Below are 12,464 nucleotides of genomic sequence, written 5' to 3'. Positions count from 1 at the left end.
TTGGAAAGCTGCCTGTTAAGAGGCACGAAACTTCCTTGTTCTTCCACCTCATGCCTCCAGTGCGAGATCACCCAAGTAAGCTGACACAGTGACATTCTTCACAACTGCCCTTGGCAACAAAACTAATTGCAGCTTCCACTGCATTTGAAGTTCCTGACTTGGCAGCTCTTGTACACTACCAGGAAGGCAGAAGAAAAAGATAATTTCCACCCCCCCCCCCCTCTTTGCAAGTAGGCAGCGATTGGTTGAGACCCTCAGACTTACTGGAAATGACGCCAGCGATCGACTTGACGCAAATCCAATCTGGCTGGTGGAATGTAAAACAAAACCACAGGCAAGTTCAAAGCCAGACAAGCACTGCGGTAGAGAGTAGTGAATACGTTGCTGTGCAGTGACTCAGAGTAACCCAGCTCCCCAGGTGGTATACGGTGCTTGGGGATGGGACTCATGGTGCCCCTTCTACCTCCACTCACGCTGCTTGTGGACTGAATGTATTGGTTTCCTCCTGAAGGGAGATAACGATTGGTTCTTGACATGCATTCAAATGATTTTAATAAGCAAGACATCCCATGTGCGGTGGCACAATATTCTGCTTGTGTAAAAAGGTCTTTATCTAGAGAACCGCTTGTGCAATAGTGATGAAACTTGCCAAATGGCACAAATTATTGCATCATAATCTTTTGCTATATGGAGACTCTGTCTGTATTTCACACTTGTATTTTAGCATATATCTACGAAACGGTTTGGCCAGTTATGATGAAACTTAAAAGGGACAAGTGTATCAGAATCCAACGGTACATATGTTACACTTAAGTTTTTACATACATCTAGTGCTACACAGTAACTTGATTTGGACATACTTTAGCACAAGGTGTTGTGAGCCTCAGAATCTGGGGTTAAATATAGGCATCTGTGTGTGTCAAACTTACATTTTTTAATACAGCTGCTTGAGGGCATGGCAATCTACTTCATCTTACAGCTGTTTGTGAGTTTAAACTTGCAGCCGTGGCAATGTGGAATGAATGTCACCGACATGCTGATTACATTATGTATTTTTTTGGTACCCTGGTTCAAGCATAAATGAGTTCATGATTCCCTTACAAAGTCACTTGCAGTTGTGACATTAACTATGGGCAGCATGCTGCTGTGCAGTATGTCTTAAAAAAACAATGCAAAACAAGCATGGTTCTACACAGAAAACTGGGACTCTCATTGTTTTAAGGAGTTTTATAACTAAAAGTCCTTTTTACCCAGATGCTCTTACTGTACATCAAATTTTCACATGTGTAACTCTTAGCAACGATTCAAAGCCCAGTCTCCGTGCTTTATCATTTCAACCCTATTGCGTGGTTGTCACTCCTTTTAAGAGAGGAAGAGTAGAAGTATCTAATAAAAGTGCTGTTTTCAGGAGGATGTTTTCTCTTCTCAGACTGTCGGTTGCTGTGGGATTACGTGTATCAGCTCCTCTCTGACAGCCGGTACGACAACTACATCCGCTGGGAAGACACAGAGACCAAGGTGTTCCGGATAGTGGACCCCAACGGGCTGGCCCGGCTCTGGGGAAACCACAAGGTAAGCAATTCATTTAGAGAGGAGTACAATTTTATTTGAATAGTATAAAAACTACTTCTTACAACAAAATTATTATTTCTCACAAAGTATGATTTAACAAGGTGTGTCAAAATGAAAGCAGTTCAAGATCTGGCCTTGGTTCCTGTGCTTCACAAGGTCCATCTCAATCCACTGTCCTCAGCAGCAATGTGAACGTAGCTGCAACCCAGCACTGTGCATTGCACTCACTGCTCAATGTGTGCGTTCCACTCCAATCCAGCACTGCATTGTACTCACTTCTCAATGTGAGCGTTCCACTGGAATCCAGCACTGTGCATTGTATTCGCTGCTCAATGTGTGTGTTCCTGATCCATTTGTTTCCACGTTGTTTCTTTAAAACTACAGAACAGAACGAACATGACCTATGAGAAGATGTCCCGAGCACTGCGGCACTACTACAAGTTGAACATCATCAGGAAGGAGCCAGGACAGAGACTGCTGTTCAGGTAATGAGAGAGGAGCCAGAGACTGCTGTTCAGGTAATGAGAGAGGAGCCAGAGACTGCTGTTCAGGTAATGAGAGAGGAGCCAGAGACTGCTGTTCAGGTAATGAGAGAGGAGCCAGAGACTGCTGTTCAGGTAATGAGAGAGGAGCCAACACAGAGACTGCTGTTCAGGTAATGAGAGAGGAGATAGCACAGAGACTGCTGTTCAGGTAATGAGAGAGGAGTCAGAGACTGCTGTTCAGGTAATGAGAGAGGAGTCAGAGACTGCTGTTCAGGTAGTGAGAGAGGAGCCAGAGACTGCTGTTCAGGTAATGAGAGAGGAGCCAGAGACTGCTGTTCAGGTAATGAGAGGAGAGACAGCACAGAGACTGCTGTTCAGGTAATGAGAGAGGAGTCAGACTGCTGTTCAGGTAATGAGAGAGGAGTCAGAGACTGCTGATAAGGTACTGAGAGAGGAGACCGCACAGCCGCCTAGTGAGCTTGGACAGACACCTGCAGGGCTTGCCTTTGTCCTCCAGAGGCTGGTAGCTCACTGACATCCGTTCTTGAGTTTCTGAGTGATAGTGAAAGCTGGCATGGTCGTGGGATCGGAGGACACCCACTGAACCTTCGGTTCTCCTGAGCTTTGTGGGGAATTGCTGTGGTGAGGGGAAAAAATTGTTGGACACTCAAAACTGGGGAGAAAACCGGGGGTAAAGTAATTGGGCATGCTAAAAACAAAATGTGTCATTGTACATCGGTAACTTAAAAACATAAGTATAAAGCACCTCCTGTGCTTTTTTAAAAGGCTTCTCAGCTGTCACTCTAGGTTCAGCTGGTACACCAGAGTGTAAATGTTAACCTTATTGACAAGAAGAATACATTAGTTAAGAGAACTGTGATATTTCAGAGCCGTGGCAAACTGCTCATTAAGGCATCCTTTTTTTATTTATTTATTTTTTATTATTTTATTTATTTATTTATTTATTTATTTATTTATTTATTCATTCCTCAAAATTAAGAAAACCCTTGCATTTAGTATCCGGGCCACCAGTAGCAATCTAAACAGGGTTGAGGTCAATTCCTGTTTTTTTTTATTTTTTATTCCAATTATTTTTTTAAATCAATTCCCAAGTTAGTAGGCATGCTGTGCAGGGAATGTTAATGAAATTGAAATATAGCTGATACCGTTGCGGTCATCACAGCTAATTCCTCATAAAACATCCGAGATGCCAGCTTCATATTTTCAGTGTTACAGAAGCTCTTGGCTGGAAAATAGAACCATTCATCTGTGACCTGTAAGTTGAATGACATTTTTTCTTTTTGGTTAGACCTGTCAGCAGTGACAATCGTACTGTTCTTAAGAACCGCACATTCAAAATCATAACAAGTTTTTTTTTAAAGATTACTGTACTAGTGTTACAAGTTTACAATCACGTATTACACATCATATCCCAAGCAGCAGCAGAAAAAGAAATTCAAAGCAACCGCAGGACAAAAGAAAGACTTCACATTTATTTATTTATTGTAGCCTCCTGGATATATTCTCCAGCTACAGACCCGTACAGCCCTCTGCGCAGGCTTGCTCTGCATGATTGAAAATGCGAAATTCTCAAACAGCATGCATTTGTGAGGAAAACATTGTATAAGATTTTTAACTTTTATCCATTAAGCCCCGGCACAAATTAAGCACTGGATTTGAAATATTGATTTCGTATTCGGCACACTATTGTGGGTACAGTACAAGCAAACTTTTAGAGCCAGTAATTTAAAAAAGTTGCAGCTGACACAGTGTCAGAGCCTCATTCAATCCACGTTGTGTGTCGCAGTGTCAGAACCTCATTTCGAGCCACGTGCAGTGCTTCAGCAAGGTTAGGTATAGATTTCTAACATGCTCCTCTCTTGATTGGTCAGGTTTATGAAGACCCCTGATGAGATCATGAGCGGGCGGACTGACCGGCTGGAGCACCTAGAGTCTGAACTGGATGACCCGCTGTATGTAGAGGAGGACTGCTGAGGAGCAGGAGACCGGCAGCAATCTACAGAAAGCACAGAAAGGTGTGGCATGCATCCTTTAGCCATGCAGAACATTAAACAAGCAGGAAGAGGCTGAGGATTTACTGACTGCCTTGGGGAATGTCCGGGTTTTATACAGGATAGTGAAAATCAACTTTCAATTTCCGGATACAGTCTGTCCAAACTTTTAGGATCCTCTTTTTTTTTTTTTTAAATCTTTTTATCAATGTCGTTTTTTAAGGAATAATGTCATGATTCTGTGTTTTATTTCATTTTTTAAATTCCAGGAATTGTGATTGTTTTGAGGAGTTATATTCAGTTAAAAAAAAGAAAAGAACACTTGCTTTTGGGGAACTGGGAATTCTTGAAGATCCCTACATACTTCCACTGGGATTTGGAGGTGCTTATTGGTACACGTCTGCTACAGTCTCGACTACTGTTTCTGTGTCTGAGTAACTTTGGTCTCCTTGTGCCTTGGTCCAGCCTCATCTGTTCTTAGCTGGGCATTGGGTCCATACCCACTTCAAATGAGAATCTTTATTAAATCAGCTTTTTTGATTTTTTTAAATAGAAAATCAGAACAGGACAGCTTGCAATCGCGGTGCAACTACAAGGGAATGTTTAAAAAATAAAAAATATATATAGTATTTGTATCACTTCAAAAACCGTAATTCTAAAGCCTGAGGTAATTTCTCAAGAACTGTGGAGCACTCTTTGAGGTACTGTTGCTGTGAGACTGCTTGGAACAAATGTCAAGGGACTGCGTTTGATATGACACTGAAGAACAACGCTGTGTTTGTATACCTAAGACTTTCTTTTAGTAATACAGTAGCAGGGTCGGAAATAACACATCCTTTGCGTGACAGTTTGGCCCAGTCCAGGTTTGATTACAGTGTTAGATGAAATGGATACACTTTTGTACAGGACCACCACAGTTTATCAGCTGGTGAGCCTGATCTAAATGAATACCTCTTGTGTACACTAGTGTCTCTTTTCCCTCGTTTCCATGCACCACTCTACCCGGGTTCAAAACCCTGCTGATTCTGCGTTTCCATGGTAATTTAGCCGACCCGCATTGGCTGCCAATCCGAACTGCCCCTAATTTTTTTTTCTGACCCTTTCCCAAAGCGAAAGTACCTCACAACACTGACCAATCAAGTGACGAGTGGGCGTTAACCTTGAATCCACATCCGGGGTGAGCAGGCTTCTCCGTGCTTTAATATTCTCGGATCGTTTTTTTAGTAACAAAAAACTCTGAAGAATTGTTAGGATGGTCGGAAGCAAAGCAATAGAGTCCATGCTTTCGGTTTTGTAAACCAATGAAGGCAACCATAGCCGCAAGGCTTGCTGGGAAAGAACCGCCAACATCTGTGAAACTCACATTGCATGGAAAATGAGTCTTTCACTCACCGGGTAGACTAGCAATGGGGGTTCAGGAGGAATGTGGGAGAACCCGGATCGGCTTGGACTGACAGTCAGTCCCTGCTCATGGAGAAGAGGTATCATTGTGTGGGCAAGAGCACTGCAAAGCTGAGTGGTTCTTGCTCTGTGCAAAATGATTTGTTTAATAAGGGACACCTTTCACATGACATTATAAATCGCAACATTTGTACCCATGAACTGCTATTAACTTTCTGCTGTATGTTTTTGTGCATGGGATGGCATCTATAAGCAGGATAATTAGGGCTTCTGATTTTTGGTTTTAACCGATAAAACACCCCCGATTTACAAAAAAAATGAAATCGGTGTATAGCCAAAAAACACCTGAAAAACACTGAAAATGGTTACTCAATTCACGTGGACTTCACCCCTTTCCCATAAAAAAAAGACCTACTACAAAAAAAACTACCTCCTTCCTGACTTGTATCGATCATTGATTAGTTCTGAATACTTTAAATCCACCCCAACCACTGAGTGGCAGCAAATGCCTACATTTCTTGCGAAATTTCAAACAAAATTACAATTGGAAGGCTTGTTTGATGAATTTAAAGCTATTATTATTTGTTTATGTAGCAGACGCCTTTATCCAAGGCGACTTACAGAGACTAGGGTGTGTGAAGTATGTATCAGCTGCAGAGTCATTTACAATTACGTCTCACCCGAAAGACAGAGCACAAGGAGGTTAAGTGACTTGCTCAGGGTCACACAATGAGTCAGTGGCTGAGGTGGGATTTGAACCCGGGGACCTCCTGGTTACAAGCCCTTTTCTTTAACCACTGGACCACACAGCCTCTGTATTCATGGATCATCTGTGTGTCAGTCTGAGGGCTCTGTCCAAGTAATCTGATCAATCTGTAAATATGTTAGTTATAGGGAGAATTTAAAACAGAATTGTAAATTGTGGCGAAATGGAAAACAAAATGTCTAGACATGCAAAAAACCCACAAGAATGTGCCTGTGACCTTAAGGATTTCGTTGTGGAAGACAGCAAAGGAAAGACGGTACATTTTAAGTGTGCAAATACTGTCCAGTTACTATACATACTGATAGGAAAAAAACGCCCAAGCATTTTGGAAAGTAACTGAAAACAATCATTTCATACGGTATATAAAAAACAAAAGCCCCCAAAAAAACTATTTACATAAAACTCGAAATTAGCTAAAAATAAGCACTGAAAATTAACAAAAACTGAAAACAGAAGCCCTAAGGATAAGAGAAGATGTACTGGAATGAGGTGATATTAGGTTATTTCCTGTCCGAGATTTCTAATGTAGCGCATAGAAAACTTGGAATGGCTCAAACTGCAGTGAAACCACCCAATACTGAAGTAGGTGTAACTCAAATATCCACCAAACACAATTTCATTTTCAAACAAAACTACAACGATAGAAACTGACAGAGAGTAACAGGACCGAATTGGAGACTGACCCAGTGTGCTGTATGGCGCTTTGTGTCTGACAACCTCTGCTGAATTTCTGAAGGCTTTTACTAACAGAACTAAGATAAACTGCCAAATGAATGTATTTTGAATGCAAAAACTGGATTTATTTTTGGTGAAGGGCTTTTATTTCTGTTTAGCACACTTCAGCTTAAAGGGATGAGCATGCCAGCTACATACTTCATTTGGTACCTGTTTTCTGTAATGCGTGTTTTTTTATATAATTCTCTATTGCTGTTTCAGCTTGGATCATTATTTTGCAAGGCGCAGTAACTGAAGTTCAACCGCAAGGAGTTCCTTCTGAAGAGACTGAAATTCCAAAAGTGCACTTGTAATTTCTGCTGCTCTGTGAGTTAGACGAGGAGAAATCATAGTTGCACAGGGGACAGAAATTCCCCAGAAATTCACGGCCAGTTCAAAGACAGCTTTGGAAATGCAGCTGCTTTTGGAAGTCTTCAGAAGCAGCCCTCATGGTTGAAAAAGGACATATATTAGTAAGCCTGGTAAACGGTGATCTAAAGTAGAAACAGCAATAGAAAATTCTACAAAAATATAATGGTATGATATTAAATTGGCATGAATTCAAATATTCAGGAAGCCTAGACTGCATTCCTTTTCATTTCCAGTGAGAAGCAAACTTGATTGCAGACTATCCTGTACCGTGAAGATGGGAGCCGTCTGCTGTTCAGTATCGCGTTGTTTTTAAAAGCAATTTGTTGATTTTGTTATTTTTTTGGTATGAGCGCGTGTGTATGAATGTGTGAATGCGTGCAAGCATTCTGGTGATGGGAATGTTAATGTAACAAACAGCCTTTTCTAGGGGCTAAATCATTTGTAAAAAAAATTAAAATAATACAAAAATTGTAAAAATGTCATTGTCATCTCAGTAACAAAAAAATAAAAAAAGCTTAAATACCTCTTTTTTTTTTTCATTTATTTATTTAGACATGGCTTCTGTTTTAATATTTTTTTTGTTGGGGGGTGGGGTTAGAGTGCCTTATTACTTCACCCCCATTATCCCTCACCGCAGCAACCTCAGTGGGCCTCTGTTAATCCCTGAGCCAATTGCCTGGACATCCACAATGGATGTACTACTGCACCCTGCATTAGGGTGCCTAGCCAGCAGGGGTCACTGTAGAGGTGATGTGAGATCAACAGCCCAGCACAACCACCAGCAGAGGTATATGTGGGGTTTCTTTCCATCAGCTGATTCGTAGTACAATATGTGCGACAACTGATACAGCAAAAGTACAGTAAGTGTTGTAAAAATCTGCTGGAGGTTGCATTAGCTGAACCTTTTAACATGGTCTCCCAAAGCTTTAAATACAGTATAGCCTGTAAACTTGCTGTGAACACATGAAGGCACGTGTTAGACCTTGTTTCTTTGGCAAGCATAAGCAATCTGGCTCATGGTGTGTCTCAACAGAAATATGACTAAGCAGAGTAAACAGAAGTGTTCTTTGTGGAAGTGAAACCTTCACGCTGGCGTGGCTGTTTTGTTATTTTGTCAGCTTATAAACAGCCATCATGCATTTTGTATCGCTCCACCCGGGTCAAAGTATGTCAACCCACATCTTGAGGTGGGTTGGTGTCACCCCGGGTATGACCCAGGTACGTGGTCTCACACTACGCAGGGTTGTGACCTGGGTAGGACTACCAGTGTGAAAGGGGCTTATGAAATGCAATAATCATTTATCATACAGCAGGGAACACTTTACCTATAAGTGACCCAGGAGAGCTGCAGATTCCATCTTCCCTTGTTGAAGAAAGAAACATCGCACAAGCACGGCTTCCAGATAGACCACACAAGCAACAGTTATGAACTAATTTCTGGGCTGGAAGTATGGGACCTTTTTTTCATATTGGGGGGGGGGGGGAATAATGGTGGGCTTACATAGACCAATGTGTGTTATTAAAACATAATTGGGATACTGTGTCCAGTTCCGGTCACTACAAACAAAATGGACAGTCTAATCCTTGAACCAAATAGTAGTGGTCATTATCTGTAGTTGGGTGTTCCAAGTCTTTTTACGAAGGTCCGTTATCGCTAAAGACATTTTTTTTTTAAATGGGTTTTGAGGTTATATTTTGGACTGGGTCGCTTAGTCCCCGTGAAATTGATAACACAAAGAGACCACACCAAGTTGGATTACAACTGGATAACAAGTTCTAGCCTATACAATAATCCACAAGGCAAACATTACTCCCAGTAGGGTTTTTACTGGCACTAAAGCAGCTGATTCTACTGCTGCCAATAGCTGTACACAAAACAAATTTCTTAATATAACTACCCATTTCCTTTTCTCTTAAGGCCAATTAAATCTAAATATTTATCTTTGTGGCCCTGATATTACATTTACTGGCAGCAGTCTTTTTAGGGGCTTTTTTTCTGGCAAGCCTAGAATTTGTACTAGTAATAGGAAATCCCAAATAGGCAGCTGTCAGGAGATTTTGCACTAGCTCTAGTCATTCTTATCTCCTGTACACTGTCTTTGAGGTCTGTCACTCAGTGACTTTAACTCCTTAAGGTACACAAGGAGCTGAGCCCTTGTTCAAATGGTTTCTTCTTAAAATGCATTTGAGAATGACTTCAGTATCGCGAGGAGGAAGCTGATCATTGGATGACCAGATCCAGCTTGTCGGTAAATTTTAAACCCTGTTGTGAGCACCTTATTGCAAACCGTTAAGACACAAACCATGTCTGTAAATGATTATGAGACTTGGGTACTGGATTAGTATGTTTTAGGATTGTTTTTTTCTTTACGGAATTGGCCAATAGGATTAAGGACCTGTTTGCTTTTTTTTTTTTTTTTTCATTTCCTGCTGAACTGATCATGAAAATGGCAGCATGTAGGCTTTAAAAATACAACTTGGTGTAGAGAGAAGCTTACAAAATTTTTTAAAACTGGAAGTAATTGCACATTGAGTACAACAGTGCATCGCTATTGTAATTTGTGTTGTACCTATGGCTCAGTTTCTTTAAATACCTTTATAAATATTTACCACAGTAAAAGCATAGCAAAGTGTAATAAAGTATAGTGAAAGTATTGTAAAGTATAGGTAAGCATTGTAAAGAACAGCAAGGTATGATAAAGCATATTAATAAACATGGCAAACCAGGATAAACTATGGGAAATGCTTTGTAAAATAATGGGAAAAGTGCAAAAATACTATTAAAAAATACAGTGGTATTTTTTAATGTAATGTATGTATTGTAGGTATTCTTTAAATGTAATGTATGTATTGCAGAACTGTAAAGCATGTCATGTTACCTAAATGTCTTATAATATAAATGTCTTTAAAATCTTGCCTGAAGTATTTTTAAAACGTGGAAATAATTGGAAACAGATTTTGAGTGGGCAAGACGACCACAAAGTGTGTATGGAACAGCTTTGTAACCTGATGGTACTGGTATTCTACCAGAAGAGACAGGTTCAACTGTGCCAGATTCACAATGCTTAAACTTTATTTAAAAATGTCTCTCTTTTTTTTAAAGCCTATTTTGAGTATTGCATTGTTGTTGGTTTCTTTAATGCTGTCAAGCAGTTTTGAGAATGCCAAATGCCACAAGACCTGTATAAGCGGTTTGAGATTTGTGTGCAACTATTCAGCAACAATCATGGAAAAGGATTTCACAAGAGCCATAATGGAGAGTGCCAGTGCAACCAGCTCGTCCCTCAACACAGTGACTGCAGTGAGCAACCTGTCCATAAAGACAGTCTCCTTGGTGTTCCTGGAATGGCACAACCTTCCATGCATTTTTGGCAAGTTTTTTGTGTCAACCCTAATTTGCTCTACAGAAGGGGTGCACCCATTCTGGACCTCGAGGTGCAGAGCTGGTCAGAACTCATGGCCTGGAGTTCTGCTCTGCTGTGTGAGTCTCATGCTGTAAGTGAATAGAGTGAGGGGTGTTAGGCACGGTTCAGTCTGATTAAACTCGGCCAACATCGCATGATCCAGGTAACCCAGGGTGTGTTGTGAAGCAAAAGGGAGGGTGTGTGTATCCATTGTGATACACCATCGGGTAGTCCTGGGATAAAAGCGTCTCTTGTGTGTTTTGGTGCTGCACTTTATAGATGACATGAAACATTGAATTTGTTAGTCTCCAGTTTAATTGTTTATTTGAAAAAAAGTACAAAACAAAATGAGGTCATAGCATTTTTGTTTCTAGCCCTAACATACTGCCCTTGATTTAGTTTTTTTTTTTTGTTTGTTTCACCATTTACGTTGTAAAAACAAACAAACAAAAAAAACTAGTAATTTTCTTACTGCATCTTATGTTGGATCTTAAAATAGATTTTTACATTAGAATTTTTGCATTCAATTCATGGAACAGGGAAGTGTTTTTTTTTTTATTGTACAGGTTATGTTTTTTGATAATGTAGCAGCCTTGTTTATGTGTATGTAGGAGAGACAGTTACAACTGTATATAAAAGAAAACAGAATCACCTATCAAACATTAATGTAGATCATGTACAATACAGAAGAATAAAGGAAAACACAGATAAATACTGAGTATCACAATGCCTGAAGGTTTAAATAGAAAGGAATAGTAGATTGTTACAATGTGCAGTGAATGACATCACAAACACATTAATAGATTTAAATAGAAATAAGTACCTCCACTGTTTGTTTTCAAAAACACTTCCCCGTGACAATGGTATGCTAAACTAAAAGTAGGCTCTTTTTGAGTAAAAATACTGAGAGAGAACGAGAGAGAGATTTTGATTTTGATCATACAGCTTATCATTTGCAAACTGAATAATTCTCAAAAAGTTACCTGATCTGTGATCCAGTACAAATGAAACACAATGTAAACTATTCCAGGTTAATAATGCCCCCTCAGAATGTTACTGCCACATAGCGAGAGCATTATATCAATTATAACCAGGGTTCTGGATCGTGTGATACTTCCATGAACCAAGTGAAGAACATGCATACCAAAAGGAGAAGCTGAACAGCAGAGAAACAAGAGAAAGAGTCAAAATCCTTAGGAGAAAAAAAGTATTTTAAAACCTTGGGGACTACACATGTACCATTTATGATTTTAAACTTCAATCAAGTCTCCTCTTCCCTTTCTGTGTTCTAGGCTGAAGAGATTTCATTCTTTGTACCTCTCCTCGTAGTTCTTTAAATACACCCACCTTGTCTAATAATCTTGATCAAACTCATTAGATTTTTATGATCAAATAATGTTCAGCGAAAAACATGTAGCTGAAGGCCAGACCGTTGCCAAGAACAACACAGATTGCATAATTGCTTCCTTTGGCTGTTCAGACACCTTTAATTAACTCCAAGTTCCCAAGCTGCTTCCGCTGGGTGGAAATGACTGTACAGGATTTCACATTGCTCAATTAATAAATTGTTTTTTTGACGTGGGCCCCACAAGTATTTGTAGCTTAGCCAATAAAATATCACGACGGACAGATCTGGCTTTGTGTCTTTTAAAGAGAATTAAGGATAACGTCACTAACTGACAGTAGAGGCAACAAGAGGCACCCGCCATAACATTGTCAATAAGATGCAGTACCAGCT

The 12,464-nt window shown here is 40.1% G+C and overlaps 1 protein-coding gene across 3 annotated transcripts in view; it reads left to right on the top strand.

Moving 5' to 3' along the window:
- Positions 1–7,846, top strand: part of LOC117419371 (transcription factor ETV6-like) — a 42,589-nt gene extending 34,743 nt beyond the window's left edge. For 2 of the 3 annotated variants that reach the window (XM_034032070.3, XM_034032067.3), the window contains exons 6-8: positions 1,430–1,572; positions 1,957–2,057; positions 3,950–7,846. In XM_034032070.3, coding sequence (XP_033887961.1) covers positions 1,430–1,572; positions 1,957–2,057; positions 3,950–4,052 — 347 coding nt within the window. In that variant the 3' untranslated portion in view covers positions 4,053–7,846. The remainder of the gene's footprint in view (positions 1–1,429; positions 1,573–1,956; positions 2,058–3,949) is intronic. The other variant, XM_058986397.1, reaches the window with a different exon arrangement.
- The last annotated feature ends 4,618 nt before the right edge of the window (positions 7,847–12,464 follow it).

The sequence above is a fragment of the Acipenser ruthenus genome, chromosome 14, assembly GCF_902713425.1.
Source record: "Acipenser ruthenus chromosome 14, fAciRut3.2 maternal haplotype, whole genome shotgun sequence".
NCBI lineage: Eukaryota > Metazoa > Chordata > Actinopteri > Acipenseriformes > Acipenseridae > Acipenser > Acipenser ruthenus.
Note: the sequence above shows the minus strand (reverse complement) of the source record. Positions and strands in the feature narration are given on the sequence as shown.